The sequence below is a fragment of the Aedes albopictus genome, chromosome 2 (genome assembly GCF_035046485.1).
Source record: "Aedes albopictus strain Foshan chromosome 2, AalbF5, whole genome shotgun sequence".
Lineage (NCBI taxonomy): Eukaryota > Metazoa > Arthropoda > Insecta > Diptera > Culicidae > Aedes > Aedes albopictus.
The window spans coordinates 411,423,255-411,448,892 of record NC_085137.1 but is presented as its reverse complement, the minus strand read 5'-3'; the positions used below and the strand labels follow the sequence as shown (position 1 = coordinate 411,448,892).

Genomic DNA, 25,638 nt, shown 5'->3' with positions numbered 1-25,638 from the left:
AAATCCAGTAAATTAAGTGCAACCAATGTTTAATTTCAACGTTCAATCCTCATTTGAACCTTAACTGACAAAAGCTAATCGTTGAAATTCCGAATAAAATTATAAATGTTGTAAAATGTTATGTTTTTAAAAACGTATAAAATCGCGAGTTGCGTTTTTGGGGTGGGGCATAATGAGCACCCTAGGTGGGGCAGGATGATCAATATCAGTTTTGTACACAATCAAATGCTAATCGACTATTCTTGTCAATGATAAAGCATATCGGCAACAATCAATAAGAATTTGAAGGGATTACGGGGTTTAATTTGTAGGGAACTGTGGGGTTGCAAGGAGTCTTCTATTGAGGAATTTTTAAACGGTGATAATATACAGACACTGAAATTTTCAAGCTAATAAATTGAAAGTTACAGAGAAAACCTTGCTATATGCATCAAAACAGAGAAAACCAAAATTAAAATTTGTTTGTTGACGATGTTTACTATTTTCATTATTTTTTCACTAGTTGCTCATTCTGCCCCACCCTACTACCAACTCTTTGAACCATATTTTTACAACAAAATAATTATACTAATAGTTGAAAAGTGTTACAAATACATTTCATTGGCCTAGGGAATATCAAGAAAATCGATAGATGCCCACTAAGTTGTGATTTCGATACCCAAAACCTTATTTTCGGTCACCTGATTCTTATAATATTTTCCCAGTGCATGACTACTTTACGCATTTTGATTATTTTTTCAAGGTAAACGGATTTTTTGACTAATGTTTTGTCATCAACTCATTGGATTTTAGATAATAAGGCTACAATCAAGCAATTTGTTTTGTTAATTTGAAGATTTACAGTGAAAATACAAGGTGCTCATTATGCCCCACCTGCTCATTATGCCCCGCCTACCCCTATCTGTCAAAGGATAAGCAAAATAGGGCGGAATTAAAAGGTACGAAACTGGTTACACTACTTCTTTACGTTTGAAACAATTTGTGAAAGTTTCACCATGATCGCAGAAGTTTACAAGTCACGGCAGTTTTTTTTTCATATTAATCGAATTTGTTATGAAGGATTTTGAGATTGGTGAAACTGGCAGCACTGGCATAGCTTAGCATATACAACTGTGCAAAAGATTGAACTCAAAAAAATGAACTTCAACCATATTAACCATATACAATCTGGAGCGTTTCGTACGGTATGTCCACGCATCCTTCGACCCCTGTAGATTCGAGAATTACTTCGACGAAAGAGCAATCATTCAAAATTCGAGGTAATTCAAAGCATCATCTTTGCGGCAAATACAACGCAGTAGGCTCGGCCGCTTTGACGCTTGTGTCATGTCTTAGATATGCTGCAAGCCTCAATATTGACAAGAAAAGTAATCGGGCATGATCTAACCCGATTACTTTCCAGGATGCTTTCCTGTACTGGCTGCGTTTGTATTAGATTAGATTAGATTAGAATAATCGAATTTGTTACGAAGGATTTTAAGTTTGGTGAAACTGGCAGCACTGGCATAGCTTAGCATATATACAGGGGATGGCCAAAATGTTTGGGATAGGCAACTTTTTTTTCTCTCACAAAAAAGTTCAACTAGCTATAACTTTTCATAGAGCGCATCAAAAAATCTCAAATTTTGACTGTTTGTCAACCTATTATGTGTGCATCATTGGTACAAATTTGGGCTCGATTGATTTATTTTGCAAAGTTAGAACCGTTAGGGTAAAACACTATTTTTCAGACAACTCATTTTTGAGGTGTCATATCTCAGAAACCAGTGAACCGAATGGAATGAAATTTTGAACGTACACTAACAATAAGTAAATGCTTCACAAAGTATTAAAACATAGGTACTTTTTAAACGTTGAAAAAAGTTATCATGGATTGACACTTTTTGGATTTTTTTCAAAAAAATGTAATTTTTTTACATCAATGTCAATAAATTTTAATGTTGATATCCAAAGATTTTCCACTTCTGTTCTTAAGTTATCTCCAATCAGATATATTAGAGCCTATTTAGATTGAAGGAAGAACACATTCAGTAATTTTTGTTTGGTATTGTAAATTTGACTTATTTTTCTCTATATGGGTAAAAAATTCAATCCGGTATAACTTGATTCGCCATGAGAAAATATTACATTTTATAACGTCGTATTAAGTATCAATATATTGTTAATAAACGTAAAAAATTCATTCAATTCGGTTCACTGGTTTCCGAGATATGACAGTTCAAAAATTAGTTGTTTTAATAATAGTGTTTTACTCGAACGGTTCTAACTTCGCGAAAAATTAATCAATCGAGCCCAAATTTGTACCAATGATGCACATATAATAGGTTGACAAACAGTCAAAATTTGAGATTTTTTGATGCACTCTATGAAAAGTTACAGCATGTTGAATTTTTTTGTGAGAAAAAAAGTTGCCTATCCCAAACATTTTGGCCATCCCCTGTAACTGTGCAAAGGATTGAAGGCAGTAGATAGCAGAAGAGAAATTGTTGAGATGTTTGTGTCTGGGAGTTGCAGAAAAATACTATAATCTGAGTTATATTAAGGACTAGCTGTCCCGGCAAACGTCGTTCTGCCTGCCTACTGTGTTTTTTGACATGCAGCTCCATAGGGACGTCCCGGCGAAGTCATCTTTATGGGAGCCCCCCGTTCCAGAGACCGGAGAGGTCTCGCACCAAGCTAAGAACTTTCCCCGGCCCCGACAGCACCCACATACAAAATTTCACACCGATCGGTCCAGTAGTTTTCGAATCCATAGCGGTCAGACAGACAGACAGACAGACAGACAGACAGACAGACAGACAGAAATTCATTTTTATATATATAGATATATATAGATTAATATAAGCTATGATAATTGAATAAAATTCCAGCATTGAAGCTGACCAAATAAGCTTGAATTATCATAGAATAAAATTCCAGCATTGAAGCTGACCAAAAAAAAGGCTGCTTCTAATATGTATTCGTTCTCCCTGGACCCACATTCCAACAGAATTTAAGGATCCATTTTCTCAATGCCTACTTTTGGGACTGACTTGCGATTCACGGCAGTCAAAGCAGCCATCAACGATGCAGCCGAGAACACCATCAGGAACGTGAAACAATTAGCTCGACAAGCAGTGCAGAGTGATTGTGGAATGAGAAGATAGCAGCCTGGGGGGTAATGCTGCAGCAAGGAACCCGGCAGAACGCGGACCGCTATAAACAGAAGTGGAAACAGTTCGAGGGAAAAAGCTTCGCCTGGACGAAGCGGAGTGCACCACTGTGCCACGGTAGAACACGGACGTTCTACTGAAGTCTTAATGTATCCTGCAAAGGCTTCACGCCGCGAGTTAAAACTAACAGGGATAAGGACGTGGGACCCTTGACGGACGGACTTGAATGGAAAGGAGAATGCAGGTAAGGAAGATCAAGGCATAGGAGGAAACGAAGCCGCCAGTGCAATGATGTACGGAAATAATCCAACTCCCACGCTGAGGGAAGTTAAGGATGCTGTTGCGGGGTGGACTTTCTTCGGCACGAATAGACAAAAAATGAAAGCAGCTTTAGTTGGAGCAGCTTCAATGCTGGAAATACATAATTTATTATACTATAAACTTATTATTTAATACTAAAAACTCTCTTACATTTTGCTATCTTCACTCGCACTCCGTCCACCTCTTACCACAACAGTTTACTTTTTGCTTCGGCACTGAACCGTGTTGCCAGTTTCACCAAACTCGAATCTTTCCCAACAGATGCCATTCTCCAACTCAAACCAACTCATCAAGAAGGGAAATGTTGGCCACCTGTCTAGTCAAGATCTGGGAAACCGAACAGCTTCTGGAGGAGTGGAAGGAAAGGGTAATCTGCTGTATTCACAAAAAGGTAACGATTTGGAATGTGAGAACTTCCAAGCTACCCGCTTTAGTCGGCCTTTTCGCCGATAACATTGCGCGCATGTATTTGACGGTTTGCGCACGTATTTTAACAACACCATTCAATAGTGCACACTGTACACTCAGGCAAATAAACTTAAGATTTTCAAAAGGCCCAACTTATGAAACGGCCTTTAAACAATTCATAATGATTTGAATGAATTTCATAAGGTCGGTCTATGACGTAGAATCATCACACAGCTTTGCTTTTATATCACTTTCGTGACGAACCAGCATAAGTGTGCTGTTGAGCGGTAACAGTTTTGCATATTTTTTTCAATTGTTTAGACTTTGTTTTGTGTGATGTATACACATGTATAAACTATTTCAATAATTCAGCCATTACGCATACTTGTTGTGTGCAAACAAACTTTTGTTTACGCTACCTGTGAGATTTACCACAACAAGGCAAACAAAAAGTGGACAAAAACCGTAAAACATGAAAAAGTTTTATCTGTCGCATAGTTTTTGTTTCCGATTTATCTAGGTAGTCAAAACTAGAAATCGAAAGGTAAAGAATAGTTCTTTCAAATCAGGAAAAATAATTGTTGTTTTGTTGGAAAATCTAAGAGTTCTGGAGAGCCAAAGCAGAGCCATTTGTATGGAGATTTCCCTTTTTTGCGCTCCGCCCCGAAAGGGATATATGTTTAGCAACATGCTATTCTCAAGCGTCGGTGGCCGGGGAGGGAGTGGTATCAGGTGCGTTTCAAGCGATGTAACGGGTGTTTCAGTGGTTTTCAATGCTGGGAATATGATTTTTGTGCATTCGAGCACAACCGATGTGTAAAGAGATACACCGTGAACATGTTTTGTTTGGGCTGTAAAACGGTAAGTCGATAAGGAGAGCGTCCAACATAGCTCTGGTCCTCACAAGTTCCTATAGGTATACCTCATGCTTCCACGGGTCAAGCCATGACAAAGACCGCCAGCTAAGAGTTGTGTGCTTAGCTGTACTTAGCTGTACGCCTGTACACCTTCTTCCCCCGCAAAGATATCCACAAAGCCACCTGGAGATCACCCGACCATCAAACAGAAAACCAAATCGATCACGTTCTAATGGACGGTAAATTCTTCTCGGATATAACCAATGTCCGCACATACCGCAGTGCGAATATAGATTCGGATCACTACTTAGTCGCTATATGCATGCGCTCAAAACTTTCGACAGTTATCACCACGTGTCGAAGTCAAACGCCGCGGCTCAACATCGAGCAGCTGCGTAACGTAGAAGTGGCTCAAGACTACGCGCAGCAGTTAGCAGTGGCCCTACCAACGCGCAACGGAAGAGCAGCTTGGTGCAGCTACAATTGAAAATGGCTGAAGGGACATACGTTCCTCCCATAGGTAGTACCTCGGCTACAGCACTAGGCTTCGCGACTCCGAATCACAGAAACGACTGGTAAGACGGCGAATGTGAACAGTTGAAAAACGAGAAGAATGCAGCATGGGCGAGAATGCTGCAACACCGTACGAGAGCGAATGAGGCACGTTACAAACAGGCGCGGAACAGACAGAACTCAGTCTTCCGGATGAAGAAGCGCCAGCAGGAAGAACGAGATCGCGAAGCGATGGAAGAGCTGTACCGCGCTAAGGACACACGAAAGTTCTACGAGAAGCTGAACCGCTCGCGCAGAGGCTTTGTGCCACAAGCCGACATGTGCCGAGATAATCACGGGAATATTCTCGCGAGCGAGCGTGAGGTGGTCGAGAGGTGGTGGCAGCATTACGATGAGCACCTCAATGGCGACGTTGCAAGTACCGAAGGTGGCGTGGTAACAGATCTTGGAGTATGTGCACAGGACGAAAGACTTCCGGCCCCTGACCTCCAAGAGATTGAGCAGGAGGTTGGCCGGTTGAAAAACAACAAAGCCGCTGGAGCAGATCAACTACCAAGCGAGCTTCTAAAATACGGTGGAGAAGCACTGTTGAGAGCACTACACTGGGTCATTACCAAGATTTGGGAGGAGGAAGTATTACCGGAGGAATTGATGGAAGGTATCGTGTGTCCCATCTACAAAAAGGGCGACAAGTTGGATTGCGGGAACTACCGCGTGATTACACTACTGAGCGCTGCCTACAAGATACTCTTTCAAATTTTATGCCGCCGACTATCACCGATTGCAAGAGAGTTCGTGGGGTAATATCAGGCTGGATTCATGGGTGAACGCGCTACAACGGATCAGATGTTCGCCATCCGCCAGGTGTTGCAGAAATGCCGCGAATACAACGTGCCCACACATCACTTGTTCATCGATTTCAAATCGGCGTATGATACAATCGATCGAGAACAGCTATGGCAGATCATACACGAATATGGATTCCCGGATAAAAAGATACGATTGAACTATGGATCGAGTGATGTGCGTAGTTCGAGTATCAGGGATACTCTCGAGTCCCTTCGAATCTCGCAAAGGGTTACGGCAATTTGATGGTCTTTCGTGCTTTCTGTTCAACATTGCTTTAGAGGGTGTAATTAGGAGAGCGGGGATAAACTCGAGTGGGACGATTTTCACGAAGTCCGTTCAGCTGCTTGGTTTCGCCGATGATATTGATATTATTGCTCGTAAATTTGAGACGATGGCGGAAACGTACATTCGACTAAAGAGTGAAGCCAGGCGAATCGGATTTGTCATTAATGTGTCGAAGACAAAGTACATGATGGCAAAGGGCTCCAGGGAGGAATCACCGCGCCCGCCACCCCGAATTTCTATCGACGGTGATGAAATCGAGGCGGTTGAAGAATTCGTATACTTGGGCTCACTGGTGACCGCCGACAACGACACCAGCAGAGAAATTCAGAGGCGCATTGGGGCTGGAAATCGTGCTTACTTTGGATTCCGCAGAGCTCTACGATCGAATAAAGATCGCCGTAACACGAAGTTAACCATCTACAAAACGCTGATTAGACCGGTCGTCCTCTATGGGCTTATATCCTTCGCAGTCAAATTAGTTTTCTTTGTCTGGATTAATTCTATAGTAATACAGAAATGCCTGTTCCATTTGTACGGGAACCCCTCTTTAAGACTGATGTTAGGCGTTACGAAAAGATCTGACGTCGATAATGTCGAAAAACTCCCAAGTAACACAACATGTTTTATATTAGTTTAAAATACACCATTCATACCTAATGCACTGTATTTTTACTGTATTATTGACTTAATACCGAACACTTATATACTCAAAACAGCGCAAAAAATGGCGGCTTATAAAACATCTTACAGGTTATATGAGATGTATTGTAATACACCAATAGTACTATCATGGTGCATTCTAACCAACTCTTTAATATCGATTGGTTGAAATCAAGTATTTTGTTAATTGTTCTACTTGCAGAATATGCATATAAAACAATCATATTCGTAAGTTAGAATCAAGCTAATTTAATGTGGTACAACCTGTAAAACACATTTATATTGCTTATCATTTCAACTTTTGTAATTAGGCTATTTTAATGTTATATAGCTTGAATAATCCACTTATATTACCTGTTGTTAATACTGTGAAACTGACGGTATGTAAAGTGAGGAATTGAACAGTAAAACGAAAAAAAAATAAACAAAAACAAAATTATTTGTTTTTTCGATCATGTAAATAACTTTTCAAACATGGCAAATCATTTCCAAGTGATGGAGTTGGTATGATATTTTTATATTTCAGACAACGAATTAAATAAAGACTTAAACCTAGTGGCGTAAGTAGTGTTTTATTTGCGCTTCAGGATTTATGGAGAAACTTTTAATTTCACTCGTGCATAATTCATGCGCCACTAAGCTGAGTTCAAATATGAAGCCTAAATCAGCCATTCGATGCGATTTGATTATTTTTTTTAATAATCCACACGAAAACTCAATATGGCAGATAATTTATGGAGCATACAGTGCCGTTCAAAATATTTTGAATAATGATAAGTCTACAGTCATCATTATAATTTTAGTTCATGTTTCATTACTGACTGACTATGATTTATGGAAAATCGAGTTTCATGAAACAAAACGTTTTACTCAATACGATCAATGAATCTAAATTATAAGATTGTAATTTAATTATATATTTTAATTTTGTACCGAATCATTTCCTCGGTACTGTTATTTGTCGCATTTTTCTGATGAGATGAAAAGAAACAGAAAACATTTCAACAATTTTGTCATTCAGAAATAGGTTGAAATTGCTTCAAAATTATGTCTCACAAGCAACTCTAAAACAGATTAAGCAAGAAATTGTTATAACGTTTATAATACGTCTTGAAAACATATTCTCTACAAACATACCTATTATTGTATTTTGCGATCACCATTACAACTTGAAAATAACTACATTACAACTGTTTTCCTTGTCTGGCCAGATCTGTCAAAACGTCACAATTGCACAATTGATCTGCTGATAGTCCACGAGTTTGTTAATGTTTTACAGATTCCTCGGGATTTTGCCATTCGTAGTGAACCATCATCGATTAATCTTTATCCGGAACAGCTCCTTGTCCATGAATATATTCATGAATTAGGAGAATTGGCCTACAGCTCGGCAACGCGATAAATGACAACGAATCACACGAGATTGGAGCATTGGAAGTCTCGGTGGTAGATGTGAGTAGGTTTCGAAAGGTTCCTGGCTGCTGATTTCAACAATCTAATGAAGCAAAGCACCAGATCAAGTTACCCGGCCGAATTCTTTTCAGATTTGTGACTGTTGAGTTAACAAGTTCATGAGAGTAGTAGGTTGTACATTTAATGGAACGTTGTGGAAAGGAATATGATAAGTGGACCGGGCAAAGTCACAGCCGCAGCGTTCAGGAAAAAAAGCGCGGAGACGCTTTCTTCCTGGAAGTTTAGCTCGTTTTTTTTTAGCTATTGATAGCATTGGAACCTAACCGGTACTACAATTCTGGCGAACTTTCTGCCGTAGGTATATTTACCCCAACAGCAATGATGGCCTTCGTGAATAAATCGCATAACCCAACAGACACGACAAGATCACCGCATTATCAAATCGCAAAGTTTTACTAAGTGTAAACATAAACATGGATTGTTGTCAAAATTCAATAGTGATTTATGGCTTATGTTCTAGAATTGTTGAATAATTGCATTATCAACATATTTCTTCATGTTATAAAGCCATGTATATTTGTTTGCTCTTTGTAACCAGCCAACGTAAAGAAAGCTTCGAAATAACATCAGATGTTTTCGGATGCTCTTATAATGCAATTATAAAACATCATTTGAAATTTTGATTTCCCAAGATGTTTTCTGTGTTACTTGGGCTGCTGTCCATGGAACATAACTGTGTCGCTTTGCGATTCTCTTTGCCAAGATGCCCTAGGTACCAGAAACGGTAACACTGCCGCCTAACGGGGCGTAAAGTGGATAGAGTCTCTTAGAAGAGACTAGACGGCACACAACATTAATAATATTCAACTGAATTTCCATTATCTGTACGTAGATAATTACGTATTGCATGCAAATTTGTTCTGTTGAAGGAAACGACAATAAATGTGTCTAAAATCTACGCAATATACAGACTCGGTTACTCATCTGCAGAGTTTGCAAGGACGAGTCCTAGAATCCAACCGTCGGCTTCGTCGTGTCACCTGTGAGAATACTAATTTTGACCGGTGCTCTTGTGATACACCATATTACATCCGCCTCCGGGGAGCACGTGCACATCGAACTTCGTCCGCATGCAATAAATTTGCATACCTTATTGTAACAGAAGACCAACCAATATGACCTTCCCGGGGTCGAACTGCTGCCGAGTTCGTCGTCTGCGCGTATCGATGTCACCGAGCGCACCACTGAATCTACCTACTGCGCGCGTGCCATTGGCAGATATAGAGCTACCTGTAAGCATGTGACTAAGGTGCTCTCCATTTAAGTGCTATTAGCCTATATGGACGTCATATGGGAGCGCGCGTATTGTTACGCTATCTTTGACCACAGAGCGGTGGCATCCGTTTCGAACTGGCGAAATGTTTTTGCGACAATAAATATACTAATACACCCTCCAAATTGAAATACCTCCCATCTTCAATCTAATAATAAATACATATTAGATTTGAGATGGAAATTATGTTTAAATTACATTCTTCAAACAAATATGAAGCCTATTCACTATAAGCAACATGTTTTGAATACCACTTGCCTTATAAACTTTTTATACTTTTCAAAAGGCATTAATATTTTTCACTTATTTTTCCATTTTATTAGCAACTTTCAAAGAAGAACACATGAGAATTCAAACATTGTTTAGACGAGAATCAATAAAATGGTATGAATGTTTGTTTTGACCGTCACAATTTTCTCTGTTTCTGAAGAATTATGCGTTGAAACAAGAAATATTTATACTTTTCTAAATTAGTTAATTTTCTTTATTTTTAGTTTTCAGAGAATGCATAAAATAGGCTGCCATTAGGAATTCACATTTTTTCCATTGACATCGTTCGACACATGGCATGGCTTGGCCATATAACTATAAATTTTGCATAGCATTTTGGAGCCCTGCGTGCGCGCGAGCTGAGGTTGCGGTGAAGAAGATTAAAAATGTCCTAGTCATTATTGTTACATAATCTGAAGCACCACACCATCTGTCTTTCTGTGGCTATGTAAACCATTGTCCGTCCAGCCGACGTTACCACGATATGGTCTGGTTGTAAAATAATAGCCATCGTACGTGCCCACAACGACGACGGTAGCAGCTCTAGCAGGTCATCCTTATCACCACGGCAGCGATGTCTTGTGTCATCGCCGCATATGTCCGTGAGACTGAGCCAGTATTGTAAAAGTCCGCTCGAAAACTGGAACTGGCGTCGAAGGGAAGTGTGTAAAATAAACCGGGTCGACCACTCGGTTCGATATTGGGTTATTGGAAGCTATCGTCATTTTGAGAGTGGAAATTTTGAGAGGAGAAATGAGGAAGTCGAATCCAGAAACAAAATTAGAAAATTGGTTGTGTCGTTTGTAGATGTTTTCTAATTAGTTTAAGAATGTACCCCGAAATAAATGCTCATATTAAATATAAGTTTAGTTATATCTTGATGCTTCATATTCTTATCGACGCTCCCTTTGAGCATTTCCAACCCAAAACACGAACAAATATTTCATTTTTGACTCGATTTTTTTTTCAATTTGGATGAGATTTTGTTTGTGCACTGGATTTTGTGAATCATTTACTTGTACATAAACAGTTATCACCTAATTTTTAAAAATGGCGAATGAAAAAACCTAACTTTTCTCTTTAAAAAAAAATTATAACTCGAAAACGGGTTGTTGGATTGAAATGACGATCTCAAAGACGTTTCAGGATATTTAAAGGATTTTAACCTTCACATACCCGACTTCCGACAACTCATTTTCAAAATGCTGGCATTTCGTCAATTTCCCTCCGATTTATTCAAGTCGCCCTCAATCGATCACAAATTGGTGCAAGTTCATTTTACTGAAGTGGCCATGTAATATCTGGAACCATTCCGGAGATATTCCGGATTGTACTGAGGTCAGGGGGTCGGGGAGGGGTCTGTTTTGCCAAATTCATAAAAATAATTATTTCGCGTGGTATTGTGTTTGAGAGGCCCTCGCGGAACTTGTTCCAGGTGTTCCGGAGCGGCCACATCAGTTGAACCATACTTCAGTATTTTTTTCTGCCCTATTCTCTAGAAATCATGAAGATTGATACGTCGCACGCCATGTTTTGCTTGCAAACCAGAAATGTCCCCGATGACACCCCCGTGGAACCTGTGCTAGACGTTCCGGGGTGGCCATATTAGTTGATACAAACTTCAACCTATCGTTCCTGACTCAGCCATTCGAAATCATGAAGATTGATATGTCGCACGGCATGTTTAGGTTGAAAACCAGAAGTGTCCCCAATGAGGCCCCGTGGAACCTGTCACGGTGATTCGGATGGGTCAACTTATTCAAATCTGGTTATCGCAGTTGTGTTTCACTGTTTGCAACAAAAAAAATCGTTGAAAATCGATGGTTCAAACACAATAACACACGAAATTAACACTTTTAGCCATTTTGGCAACCACTCTGACCCCAGCACAATCCGGAATATCCCCGGAATGGTTCCGGATATCGCATGGCCACTTGAGTATAATAAACTAGCCCCAATTTGTGATCGATTGAGAGCGACGTCAAAAAAATCGGATGAGAATTGCCAAAATGCCAGCATTTTGAAAAAATACACTGAGAGTAATATTCATCGCGGATCTATGTTAGATGTCATATAATTTCAAATTCCAATAACCTTACCCTTCGATTTTTCATTTTTTTTTCTGTACAACTGGAGCTGACGTTTTGCCCAAAAATTTGCCAAGTAACCCAAGATGATCAAATGCTTCTAACTATTTTTTCTTTAATTATTAGTATTAATCGATTTTTAAAACAAGCAAAAGTAAAAAATATTTGAGATTCTTGATATTAAAGATAATCATTGGGTGTTTCAAGCCGTTGACATTTGGGCGGTGCTAAACTCGTTTGAAGTTTGTATGATAGTTTATATCGGAAAACATCGTTTTTACGCCGAAAAACTGTGTCGAAGACCGCAACGTGATCAGACACTTGTGAAAAAAGCTATACCCTAGACAGTACGTACCCATTAGTATGGGACTCGCTTGTATGAAAAAAATAAATCCTCGCTCCAGTCGACTTTTTAGATCCCATTTAGGTCGCACATGAACTGTACAAAATTTCAGTGCAATCGGTGAAACTATAATTTACCGCAAGCGGTTCAAAGTTTTCATAGGATTTACTATGGGAAAAGTTACACTTTCAGATAAAAAATCCCAGAGGTCGCCCCTTGTGTCCTTAATTCAAATCGATGAACGTTTCTTGTAGAAAAATCATTTATGAAACTTTCCTTCGAAGACCGCAAAACAATTGGATGCTTGTGGAAAAAGTTTTTGATTTATTACCGATTAGTGATCCAACGAACGGCTTTTTGTTTTGTTTTATTAGCAGCACTGTAGCTGCTGCCTTGGCTGCTGCTGTTTCTGGGGGTGGTGATGCCTCCCGCCACCCCATGCAGCAACGGCAGCAGCAGTGCTGCTGATAAAACAAAACAAAAAACCGTTCGTTGGATCACTAATCGGTAATAAATCAATAACTTTTTCCACAAGCATCCAATTGTTTTGCGGTCTTCGAAGGAAAGTTTCATAAATGATTTTTCTACAAGAAACGTTCATCGATTTGAATTAAGGACACAAGGGGCGACCTCTGGGATTTTTTATCTGAAAGTGTAACTTTTCCCATAGTAAATCCTATGAAAACTTTGAACCGCTTGCGCTAAATTATAGTTTCACCGATTTCGCTGAAATTTTGCACAGTTCATATGGGACCTAAATGGAATCAAAATAGTTGACTGAAGCGAGAATTTGATGTTTGTCCCATACTAGTACCAATTCAATGAGGTTTTATTGCTGTTGTTTTTCCTTTACATGTTAAATGGTTAGCACCCATATGGTGGTGCAGCTAATATATTTTCTTACAAGCTTCGGATGACTTTGTAGTCTTCGACAACGTTTTTCTTCACATATAAGACTATAGTTCTGTATAATCGGTTATGTGATTTAAGAAAAAAATATTGTCCCTCACAAGAAAAGTGCAAAAAACGATGTTTTCCCATACAAAGTTCAAATGAGTTTAGCACCGCCCAAATGTTAGCGGATTGAGCTGAAAATTTGACTAGAGCATTGTGACGTCATATAGAAAGAAATGAATAGGATACCCATCGAATTTTGTGACAGCCAAGAGTTCCAATGTAAAAACCATGCTTAATTTTGTTCCTATATGCAACCATACTCAAGCTACAGCAAAACAATAAAAAAATAAGAAAAATGTGTGGGACCTTGTAAAAAAATCGTTAGTTAGAAGCACTTTACAATTCTGGGCTACTTGGAAAAATTTGAGACTGATAGTCAACATCATATAGAAAAATATTTTTTAAAATTGAAGGGTAAGGATTTTGTAAATTTGAAATTGTTATAAACGCGTATAATGGGCGATTTATGTGACTTTTTAAGAAAGAAATAAAAAGACCGTTCTGGTTCGTGGTTGACAAATTTCTGATATATTTCTCGTTCAACAATCGTTGAGATGCTCCGATCTCTCGTTTCTCTTCTAGAGCTCTGAGTACCCTCTTAGGGGTATCGTCTATTTATTGAGTATGGAGTCACAACAACTCCTTTCCCCTTAAGATAATGTTTTAACATATTAACATTTATTATAGGTAAACTCGAGGGTAAACTATTTTACTGAGACATCACTAATTTTAATCGGAAAGCAAATTTCAATTTGCATTAACACATTCGATTAAACTGGTAATAGTTAACTATGTAATTTACCACTACTATACAAGTATCATGATCCGTTGTTTCTATCAGATTTTTTTTTCATTCAATTCTTTAGAAAACACTTGTAGGTAATCTTTCCCCAAAAAATAAAATAAAATAAAATACAAAAGCGTAATAAAAACAAAAAAAATAACGAAGTAAATTTATAAACATTATGTACATTACAATACTGCTTTGCTTGAAAATATCAAATTAGTTCACAATAAGTACAATACACTAACGCAAACAAATGAACAAAATACGGTCTGCCTAAAACAATACAATATAATCACGGCGTACTTAAAAAAAAATGCAATTATAAAAATCTAAACCAGCCCTGGCATACTAAAACATTTACTGATGCATTGCATTGAAGTCGAGCCAAAGCACAAAAACACAAGCGAACAACAAAACTCATTCACAAACTCATCGGTGGTTCAGCTATCCTCCTCCGTATCCCCCATGGTACGGTGGCCAAATGTTGCCGATGGTGCCTCCAGATGGAAAAGGTCGATGGGAACAAATGCACAAATAGATGACGGTCGTAACAGTGATAAAAAATAATGCAAATTTTGCAGTTGCATTCGTCCGGGGTAGCTGAAGAAACCGACGTTGACTCACACAGCCAAGCCAGAAAAAAAATGTTTGTTTCCCCTTTACTATCACTGTGTTGATCGCACTCTTCGTCGAGATCACATTGTTACGACTGTCCCATCGCCACTTTGCTATCACCCGGTGAGGGCTGGTGATCAGATGAGTTCTCTTTTGCCTCCCGATGAAAATGCACTGCATACACATATGTCTTTATACTGTTGGCTAAGCTATAGGCACAAATCTCACGAGAACATGAAACTCTCAAGTACTCAAGCGTTGGTTACGTCGTTGTCGTGACTATACTCTGAAATAATTTCAGGTGCTCATGCTCACCATGAAATGGCTCAAATAAAAAATAGAACAAAAACAGACAAAATCCAGCCAAAAGAAAAAAATCTGGACATAAAAAATCTTTAGCGATTCAAAATGGCCTGGTATTAAAATGGTGTGTTCTATACATTTCGGTTATTTTTATAAAGCCGAAACAAAAAATGTGCGTTAGACACGAAAATATTAATTTTGTCAGGGAAAAATGCAATGTCGATTTGAAATAGACCACCTGAACTTCCAAAAATCAAGTAAAACACGCACACAAAAGTAACGCCGCCGTGAAAAGTACGTCATACCGTATCATGACGAAAAATTAGCAATCAGCATACAAACATCACGGAATAAAATAAAGCGCACAAAATTGAAAAAAAAAACACACATTTACGCAAATTTATAATTATGTCATAAAAGCTCCACAGAAAGTAGGCTATCGTGTTTAAGTAAAAAAATGCCACAGCACAATGGTTACACAAAAAATCAAACACAAATTCTCGCCATACAAACTGAAAACACAAAATTGCTCTTCACAATTAATTGCACTGAATAAAGCACGCTGTCAATAAAACAAAATTATTTGAGGATTTGGTGGCCAAACCATCATTTTGATGACACAATTGTTCATCCTCGTACGCCACTGTTATAAACGCGTATAATGGGCGATTTATGTGACTTTTTAAGAAAGAAATAAAAAGACCGTTCTGGTTCGTGGTTAACAAATTTCTGATATATTTCTCGTTCAACAATCGTTGAGATGCTCCGATCTCTCGTTTCTCTTCTAGAGCTCTGAGTACCCTCTTAGGGGTATCGTCTATTTATTGAGTATGGAGTCACAACAGAAATTATATGACAACCCGCGATGAATATTGCTCTCAGTGTATTTTTTTTTAATTCTTTAAATATCCTCAAACATCTTCGAAGACATCATTTCAATCAAACGTTTTTGAGTTATGATTTTTGAAGAAGAAAATTATATTTTTTCACACGCCATTTACAAAAGTTTTTTTTTTGCTTTTTTTCCAACTAAAAGTACGTTTCCTCATACTAAATCGTATGCAAATATCAATCGCAATACAGGCACGCAACCAATCGCCTCCAAATTTTGCATAGTTGTTTTGGACGTAAAAAGGAATCGAAAAAGCTTTGTTCCAAAAAATCGACCTAGTTGTACCAGTCGTAGGTTGGATGAATTCTGGATCCGATCCGATTCAATCCGGGTAAATTTCAATATCAAATAATGTGGTTAAATTCCAGTTCGATTCGTACTGAGATCGTTGAAATCGGCCTATCTTCAAACATCACCCTAATTCGTCGAACTGAGTTGCTTGGTATATGTGACTAAACCATCCGAGTATTCTATCGATAATTCGTTTTTTTAGTGAACGTGATATAGTACACGGTGTTCCCCAGATCACCGCAGGATCCTGCAGGAATCACCAATCGAATATGTCGTGGGCTTCGTGGCCGTGCGGCTAGAGGCGTCACAGTCATCTAGTCGTTTCGTAAGCATCTGAGTATGGGTTCGATTCCCGCTCCAGTCGGGGAAAACTTTTCGTCAAACGGAAGATTCTCCACTGGGCCACTGGGTGTTTAATGTCAGTGCTTGTTCAGTCTGTACAACCTCTGGTTGAAGACGGTGTAGTGTCTTTTTTTTAATACAGGTCGGACTCGATTATCCGGAGACTCGATTATCCGGAGACTCGATTATCCGGGGTTCGATTATCCGGAATTTCAGACTCGATTATCCGGAGTATTTTTTTTTTTTGATCTTTAATGCAGAAATTCAAAATCGTTCAACATTATAATACTGTGCTGACCTGATTTTGGGAGGCCTCGATTGCGTTTTCTACAGATATTATCGATTTTCTGATCCGATTGTGTTGCATTTTTTTAACAAGAAAAAGTGTTTTACATTCGGCATACCGTTTTACAATCAATCTTAATATCAGTTGATATATTTTGGAATTGGAATCATAAACAAATTACAAACAAATCTCAAGTAATATTTGAAAATGGCCAAACCATTTAAAATTACGTTTCAGCTAAAAAAAAGCTGACTATGCGACTGTTTTCAAAATATAGTTTACGGTAACAGACGTCAATCCAGGAATTTCCCAAACAATGCCTGTAGAGATTCCTTCGGATATTACTGCTGGGATTCCTCTAGAATTTCAATGGAAAAAACCTCCAGAGATTTTTTCAATGATGAATTCCCGATACAAACATCCAGCAGTTGGAAGCATTCAAATAAGATGATGAATTCCTCTTGGTATCAATTAGTATGGAATCCTTCAGTCCGCCTGGGATTTCTTTAGGAATTGCTACTGCAGATTCTTCCTTTCTACCTTTCTTTACCTACAATACCACCAGGGTTTTCTCTTTAAATTTCCTAAGAATTATTCTTGCGGTTCTTGGAAAGGTTTCTCCAAAGATTTTTTTTAGTTCCTCCAGAATTTTCTGTTCGTGGAGCATAAGAAGTCCTTTAGGGAGGAAGTCCCAAAAGTAAAGCTGGAGTTTCTCCATTATTCCAGGAGCTCCTTTTCCTTGGATTTCTGCAGAGTTTCTGCCATATATTCCTCAGGATATTTTAAGGGATTTCTCCAGGCACTGCTATATACCCGAGCAGGAGAGAATAGGTGTAGAATATTAGCTGAGATATGCAAAACCTAAATCAAGAAATGGTGCGTGTTCTATAATTCAATAAAACCTCAAGCAGTCCTCAATACCAAACTAATAACTCGTTGGGGTATTTTTGTCGATGACTCAATACCTTGTCTTGGTATGATATCTAATTCGTTCCTGCTCAGGAATAGACCTTCAGGATGTTGTCCATGGATTCCTCTGGGGATTTTTCAAGAATTTTTTACAGAAACCTTCTATTAATTACAGTAATTCTCGTAGTAATTCAGAAACTTCTTTCAAACTTCTCTAAAGATTTCTCCAGTGATTTTTCCAGGGGCAAATCAAGAAATTCTTTTAAAGATTTCTACAAGTATTCCATTAGCGAGATTGTGATCGTTTTCGTATTAAGCGTGTTTTTGCGGAATTGACATCACCGCTCTTAGTGCTACGTGTGTATCATAGACTTTGTGCAGAAGCTCTGGGTTAGAATACTTTGTAATATAACCCGGAAAGGCAATGAAAACGGATCCACTCGTTGATCTGAAATGGGAAATGTTTTTTGTAATGTTTATTTTTATTTGCCGCTCAATTATGAATTATGATTCAAGCTGTCTACACCTGTTCCACTTCACCTATAAAAATGTATTGATTTTGATTTTTGGCTCTGTTTGACGTGCAGATTCAGAATATCGGGTTATCTCAACATCGTTGAAGAAGCCAATTATTATAAGCTCCGAGAAAACTGTGTTGCAGGAAGCATATCATGCCAGCAAAAATTAGAAGATAAAATTGTTCCGCTATAAATAGCAAAAGTACATTTCTAATACTACAGCCCTATTCATTACATTTTTTTTCTCATTCATCAAAACTGACAAAAATTAACATAAATCACATCCCTTCACTATTCCCCTTAAACTGTATTGTTTCTTTTGACAGAATCAGAACCTTTTTATGGAGTTCAAAATTCACAAAAAAAAGTATGTCAATTTTGTTAGCCTAAAATACAATCAAGATCCCACTGTATACAGTATTCTAAAGGAACGCCTATAACTTACATCACGCTTTACGAGGAGAAGAGGAATTCAACATTGTGTGATGACCAATACGAAAACTTCAGAGGTCTCATTAAAGCAGTATAACTAGGAGGAAAGAAAAAATTTAAAAAAAATGTGTTACGTAATTTATGGACGTCCCCTAATTTAAATTTCTGGCAACGTCACAGCTGCATGCACATAAAATAGCAAAAACATATACTTTTTAAATTAAAATTATTTTTTTTTGCGATTCGATTATCCGGAGAATTCGATTATCCGGAGTGAAATAAAAATCAATACTCCGGATAATCGAGTCCGACCTGTAATAGCAATTCCTGAAAGAATTCCCAGAGAAACACCTCGACGAATTCTCGAAGGAATTCCTTCAGGAATACCTGGATGAATTCCTGAAGGAATTTCCTTCGGGAATTCCCCCAGAAATTCCTCCGGGAATTTCTCTAGGAATTTCAAAAGTATTCCTCCAGGAGTTCATTCAGGCATTCCTCCGGGAATTTTTCCGAGAATTAGTCCAGGAATTTATCTGAGAATTCCTTCAGAAATTGATATTATTCTATTAATGATTCCTCCAGGAATACATGAAGGGATTTCTCCAGGAATAACTTCAGGAATTCTTCTATAAATTCTTAGAAATTTTTTTCCAGAGATTGCTCGAAAAATTTCTCTGGTTATTTCTCTAGAAATTATTCCAAGAATTCTTCCAAGAATTCCTCCAGGAAATCTTCCAATGATTTCTCCTGGGATTCCATGAGAATTTCTTCAGGGATTCCTAGAGGAATTCCTCTGGTAATTCCTCCATGATTTATTCAGGGAATTCCACCAGGGAATTCAGGATCAAAAGATTCCTCCAGGATTTTTTCTTGAGATTCCAATAAAATTCATCGTAGAAATTCCTCCATGAAATTCTTCATGATTTCCATCAGAGTTTCCTCTACGATTTTTCCTAGCGATTTCTCTGCGGATTTCTCCAAGGAATTTATCCAGGGTGGGTTTGCTCCAAGAATTTCTCTAGAGATTCGTCCAGTAACTCCTCCAGAAATTCCTTCATATTGATTGATTGATTTGTCTTTATTTAACCCATATCCGCCCAGCGTCCTACTTATAGGACAGATGCCTCGAACGCCCAGCGTCCTATAAATAGGACAGTACTTTTGATGTGAATATTTCCAGAATTATGCAAAATTGTAGAATACTTTCTTTAGAGAAAATGGTCTCCACACCCATACATTTGTCATAGTAGCACTATAGTTTGTGACTGGTTAACTAGGTGGCGTAAACGATGCTGCAAAGAATTCATATTGTCAAGATCGATGAGCTTCATTTCTAATGCAAAAAAAAATATTTCCCTGACAATGATTAATAAATTATAGTTCATATCTTCGGCAGAGTTGTCAATCAATACATACAAAAGTCGATGTATGTATGCATGTATGTTTATATGCTTGTATGTTTATATGTTTGTATGTACAGGGGATAGACAAAATGATCGAGACAGGCCAAATTTTCACTTTTCGAAAAATGTTCAATTAGCTGTAACTTTTCGAAAAGTGCATCAAATATTTTCAAACTTTTACTGTAAGTTCCTCAACTAGTTGTGTATCAGTGGACAAAATTTGGAAAAGATCGGACAATTCTTCACGAATTTATAACGATTTTTGAAAAAGGTAAAATTATCCGATAGCCAACTTTGAGCTGTTATATCTCCGGATTCAATGAACCGAATGAAATGAAATTTTGTCCATTTATGACTTATATAATGAGCTATGACAAACCATTGACTTAACTTAATATTCTTAATACGGAAGAAAGTTATAACGATTAGATTTTTTTTCTAAAAAAACACCAAATTATCCAAAACATCAACATTGTTTCAAAATTCAAGATGCAAATTATAGTTCATTAAGTTTCCCTCTAATTGACTTATATATAAATGTGTTTTGAAGGAAAGTAACAACATAGCCGCCAATAAATTTAAAAAGTAATGGGATGCATATTAAAAATAGACCAATTTACCAAAAAATCGTGAAAAAAATAAAATCGCTATAACTTTTTCGCTTGTTAAAAATTTCAAGTTAAGTTAAATGTTTTCCAGAGTTCATTATATGAGTCATGAATGGTCAAAATTTCATTGCAATCGGTTCATTAAATCCGGAGATATAACAGCTCAAAGCTGGCTATCGGATAATTTAATCTTTTTCAAAAATCTTTATAACTTTGTGAAGAATTGTCCGATATTTTCCAAATTTTGTCCACTGATACACAACTATTTGAAGAACTTACAGTAAAAAATTGAGAATATTTGATGCACTTTTCGAAAAGTTACAGCTAGTTGAACATTTTTTGGAAAGTGAAAATTTTGCCTGTCCCGATCATTTTGTCTATCCCCTGTATGTCTATTTGTATGTTTATATGTATGTACGTATGTATATAGGTCTGCCGGAGCATAGGCATAACTCTGGAATGCGTCAAGAAATTTCAATCAAATTTGGCATACACATTCCTTAGGATGTGGAGGTGGTAGTAGGGGTATTGGAATTCAAGATGGCAGCTCTGGTTCCAAGATGGCGATCGAAACTCCAGAATATATGCTTTTAAACGGCAATGCTGCTTCCGATACTATGCAATATGGGTATCTATCGATCGGGCTTCATGAGTAGAATTCAAAAATTAATATACGACGCCATTTTGAAATCCAAGATGGCGGACCATATCCAAGATGGCGGCCACGGAATGGTAGTTTGAGCTATGATACCATGCAATATAGGTATCTATCGATCGGGCTTCATGTGTAAAGTTAAAAATCGATATTTGACGCCATTTTGAAATCCAAGATGGCGGACCATATCCAAGATTGCGGCCACAGTATGGTAGTTTGAGCTATGATACCATGCAATATGGGTATCTATCGATGAGAAAAAGGGTAGAGGGTCATGGTAGCTGGTAGGGTAGCGGGTAGGGTAAACGGTGGAGCAGACTGTCGGGTAGAGGGTTTGGGTGAAGGATAGAGTAGAGGGAGTGGAGTAGAAGGTTGGGGTAGAGGATAGGGATGAGGGTAGGATAGAGAGTAGGGTTGAGGGTAGGAAAAAGGTTAGGGTAGAGAGTAGGGTAAACGGTTCGATTAAGCACAATATAGACTAGAGGGTCCGGTAAAGTATAGGGTAGTGGATATGGTAGAGGATAGGGTAGAGGGTAGGGCAGATGGTAGGGTTGAAGGTTGTAATAGAGTGTAGGATAGAGGGTTGGAATAGAGGGTAAAGAAGACAGTAAAGTAAAGTAAAGATAATAAGACAGTAAAGTAGATGTTAGAGAGTAACGTGAAGAATTGAGATGAGATTAGATGAGCTGAGGTTTTTTTTTCGAGATATCTTCAGGCATTGCTTTCGAAAATTTTCCCAGGTTTATTCCCGGGATTTCTTCGGCTATTGCTTCCGAGATTGCTGTACGGATTGCTTCGGAGTTCTCTGCAGGGATATTTTGCAGGGGTTGCTTTGGAAAATCCTGAAAGGATTCTTTTAGTTATTCTTTTCTGCATTCCTTCAGGGATTTGTGATGAAATTCCTTCAAAGATTCCTTTCAGGATTTCTGCTGTGATTTCTTAAGGGATTCCTCCCGCAAAAAATATGAAAAATATAGATTTTTTCCAAGATTTTTTTCAGGCAATCCAAGATCATAGAGACATCCTCTATGGTTCTTGCAGGAGAACCTGCTCAGCTTCTGGCCGGCATTCCTGTCATGATCTCTCTAAGGATACTATCAGGTATTCTTTACGGGATTCCTGCAGGAATAACTTCAGGGATTTCTACCAGAATTGCTTTGGAAAATCGTGAAAGGATTCTTTCAGAAATTTTATCCACCATTCTTTCATGGATTTCTGCTGGAATTACTTCACAGATTCATTTTAGTATACTTTCAAAGTGTTCTGTCGAAACTATTCAGAGAATCCTAATGAATTTTTTCTACGAGCCGGGATCCTCGCTCATGATTTATACAGCAATTGCTCCCGTGATTTCTTCTATGATTATTTCAGGGGTTCCTACAAAGCTTTCAGCTGAGATTCCCTCAGAATTCTACCAGATATGCCTCTCGGAATTCATTCAGTAATTCCTCCCGGGATTCCTTCAGGGATTACTACCGGGAATGTTCTTCCCCCAGCGTTACATTTTTCAGACTTTTGTACGTAATTCTAAATTGCAATTGGTAGAACGAAGAAAGTTGAACTTTTGGGTGCTTTATCATTTTTCATATAGCCGAAAGACACATTATCATTTTGATGTAACGTTTATAGTGCCCAGAATAACACCATAAAACCCACATATTGTTCACGAATAAAAAATCATGGAGTAGTACAAATATAAGTGGAGTACTCATGGAAATTTTATATCAAAACATGGAATACCTGTAACCTATAACCTGTAAGTACCTGTAAGTACGAGACACTGAAGACGACCTTATAGTTGAGGTTGAAATACGTATCTGTCAAAGGATACAAATCAAAAGGAATAGTACTTAACACGATTTTCTTTTTAAAACATGCCAAATTTCTGTAAAGTTTACGTATGGTGAGTACGTAAAGAGAGTTTGTGGGGTACTAAAGGAAAAACTTAATTACTTTATCAGAAATCATTATCTGAGTAAAATCGAACTTCTACTGTATTTGAACGTTTGGTTATGCTACACATAGTGAGCACTGTTTATTTGATTCGTTAAAAAAAATGTTTGTCCCAATTTAAAAGCCCTTTTTCTATTATATTTGAGTGGTTATCATCTCTCTTACTTCTTTAGAGCTGTATTGTATCTATACGGATCAGAATATAACGATAGCGTAGAAGTTGTGGTGAAATAGAACTCGAGAAAATTATCAGATATTGAGGACCTACAATGAAGAATGTTTTTGGAACTACACCATAGACTTCCATTTTTTTCGTCAAATCATCCTTATTTTATTGGAACCTGACCTTTGATAACAAATTCATTTGAAGATTTAAATTGTGAGACACCTTGGGCGTTAACGGGTTAAGAGACAAAAAATTCCTTCATAGATTTTTCCAAAAAAAATCTCTTGGGATTCCCTTCAAAATTCCTCGAGGTATTTCTCTTAACATTTCTTCAGGAACTCCTTCAAGAATTCCTTAAGGGAATTCATCAGGAATCTCTCCGGGTTTTTCTCAGGGATTTCCTCCAAAAATTTCTCCAGGCATTGCTCGAAAAAGTGTTCTGAAGATTTATTTAGAAATTATTTCAAGAATTCTTTCAATTTCTCCTGGATTTCCTCCAATGATTTCTCCAGGGATTCCAGCAGGAATTTTTCTAGAGATTCGTCCCAAAACTCCTCCAGGAAATCTTTGAGGAATTCTGTCATAAATTACTTTTGGAGTTTCTGCAAGAATTTCTTCAGAGATTCCTCCCGAGGATTCTAGAGGAATTTCTGCAGAAATTCATGGGAAAATTTTTAAAGGCATTCCCGGCGGAACTCTGAGAAGAATTTTTGGAGAAATTTTTGAAGGAATTCCTGAAAGACTACTTCTTCAGAAACAGCAGTAATTCCTGGAGGAATTGCTGAAGAAATTCTTGCAGGAATCTTTGTAGTATATTCTGGAGAAATTTTTGGGGGAATTCTTGGAGAAATTGTAGGAAAAAATCATGGAGAAATCCTGAACAAAATCTTGGAAGAATTCCTCGAGAAATTCTTGGAGAGAGTTCCTGGAATTATTTGAGGAAAATCTGGAGGAATTTGTGGAGGATTTTTTGGAGGAATTCTTTTAGAAATTTTTAGAGGAACTGTTGATGAAATGCCTGGAGAAATTCTTAAAAAAATTGCTGGAGGAATGCCTAGGAAAATTTCTGAAGAAATTCCTGAGGGAATTCCTTCAGGAATTGCTAGAAGGATTCTTGGTGGAATTTCCGGAAGAGTTCTTGGCGGAATTTCTGGAAGATTTCCCTGAGGAATTTCTGGAGGCATTACTGGGATAGTTATTGGAAGCATTCTCAGTGCAATTTTGGGAGCATTCTCGCGGGAATCTCTGGTGTAGTTTATGGAGAAACTTCTGGAGGAATAACTGCAGGAATTCTTGGTGGAATTTCTGGAGGAGTTCTAGAAGGAACACTTGGAGGAATTCCTAAAAGAATCTTCAAAACAATTTCAGCAGATGTTACTGAAGGAGTTCCTGGAGGTATTTACGGAGGATTTTTTGGAGAAGACTGGCGCTCGAGCCTAGCTATTTAGCACTGTAGTTGGAGGAAATGCCAATGCAGAACCCGTAGCTTCCGGGAAGGTAAGCCCAGCTCCCTGGGTTAGTGGGTTGGTGTCAGGCCCTGCGAGCCAGCCGTAAAAAAGACTAGCACCGGAAAATCAACAAGAGAAGAATGCGAACCGATACCAATGGCGACGACCACAGCGACGAAAAGGGACTTGCGATTGGAAGCTCGGTACGTGGAACTGCAGATCTCTCAACTTCATCGGGAGCACCCGCATACTCGCCGATATACTGAAGGACCGCGGGTTCGGAATCGTAGCGCTGCAGGAGGTGTGTTGGACAGGATCTATGGTGCGAACGTTTAGAGGTAATCATACCATTTACCAGAGTTGCGGCAACACACGTGAGCTGGGAACAGCTTTTATAGTGATGGGCGACATGCAGAGGCGCGTGATCGGTTGGTGGCCGATCGACGAAAGAATGTGCAGGTTGAGAATCAAGGGCCGATTCTTCAACATTAGCATAATAAACGTGCACAGCCCTCACTCCGGAAGCACTGATGATGACAAAGACGCATTTTACGCGCAGCTCGAACGCGAGTACGACCGCTG

The 25,638-nt window shown here is 38.3% G+C and overlaps 2 protein-coding genes across 2 annotated transcripts in view; one reads left to right on the top strand and one right to left on the bottom strand.

Annotated features, from left to right (window-relative positions):
• The window catches only part of LOC115254212 (uncharacterized), a 165,056-nt gene that overhangs the window by 855 nt on the left and 138,563 nt on the right, over positions 1–25,638 (bottom strand). The window lies entirely within an intron of this gene.
• The window catches only part of LOC134288470 (uncharacterized), a 90,653-nt gene continuing 70,285 nt past the window's right edge, over positions 5,271–25,638 (top strand). Inside the window, exon 1 of the mRNA XM_062853450.1 lies at positions 5,271–5,943. Coding sequence (XP_062709434.1) covers positions 5,369–5,943 — 575 coding nt within the window. The 5' untranslated portion in view covers positions 5,271–5,368. The remainder of the gene's footprint in view (positions 5,944–25,638) is intronic.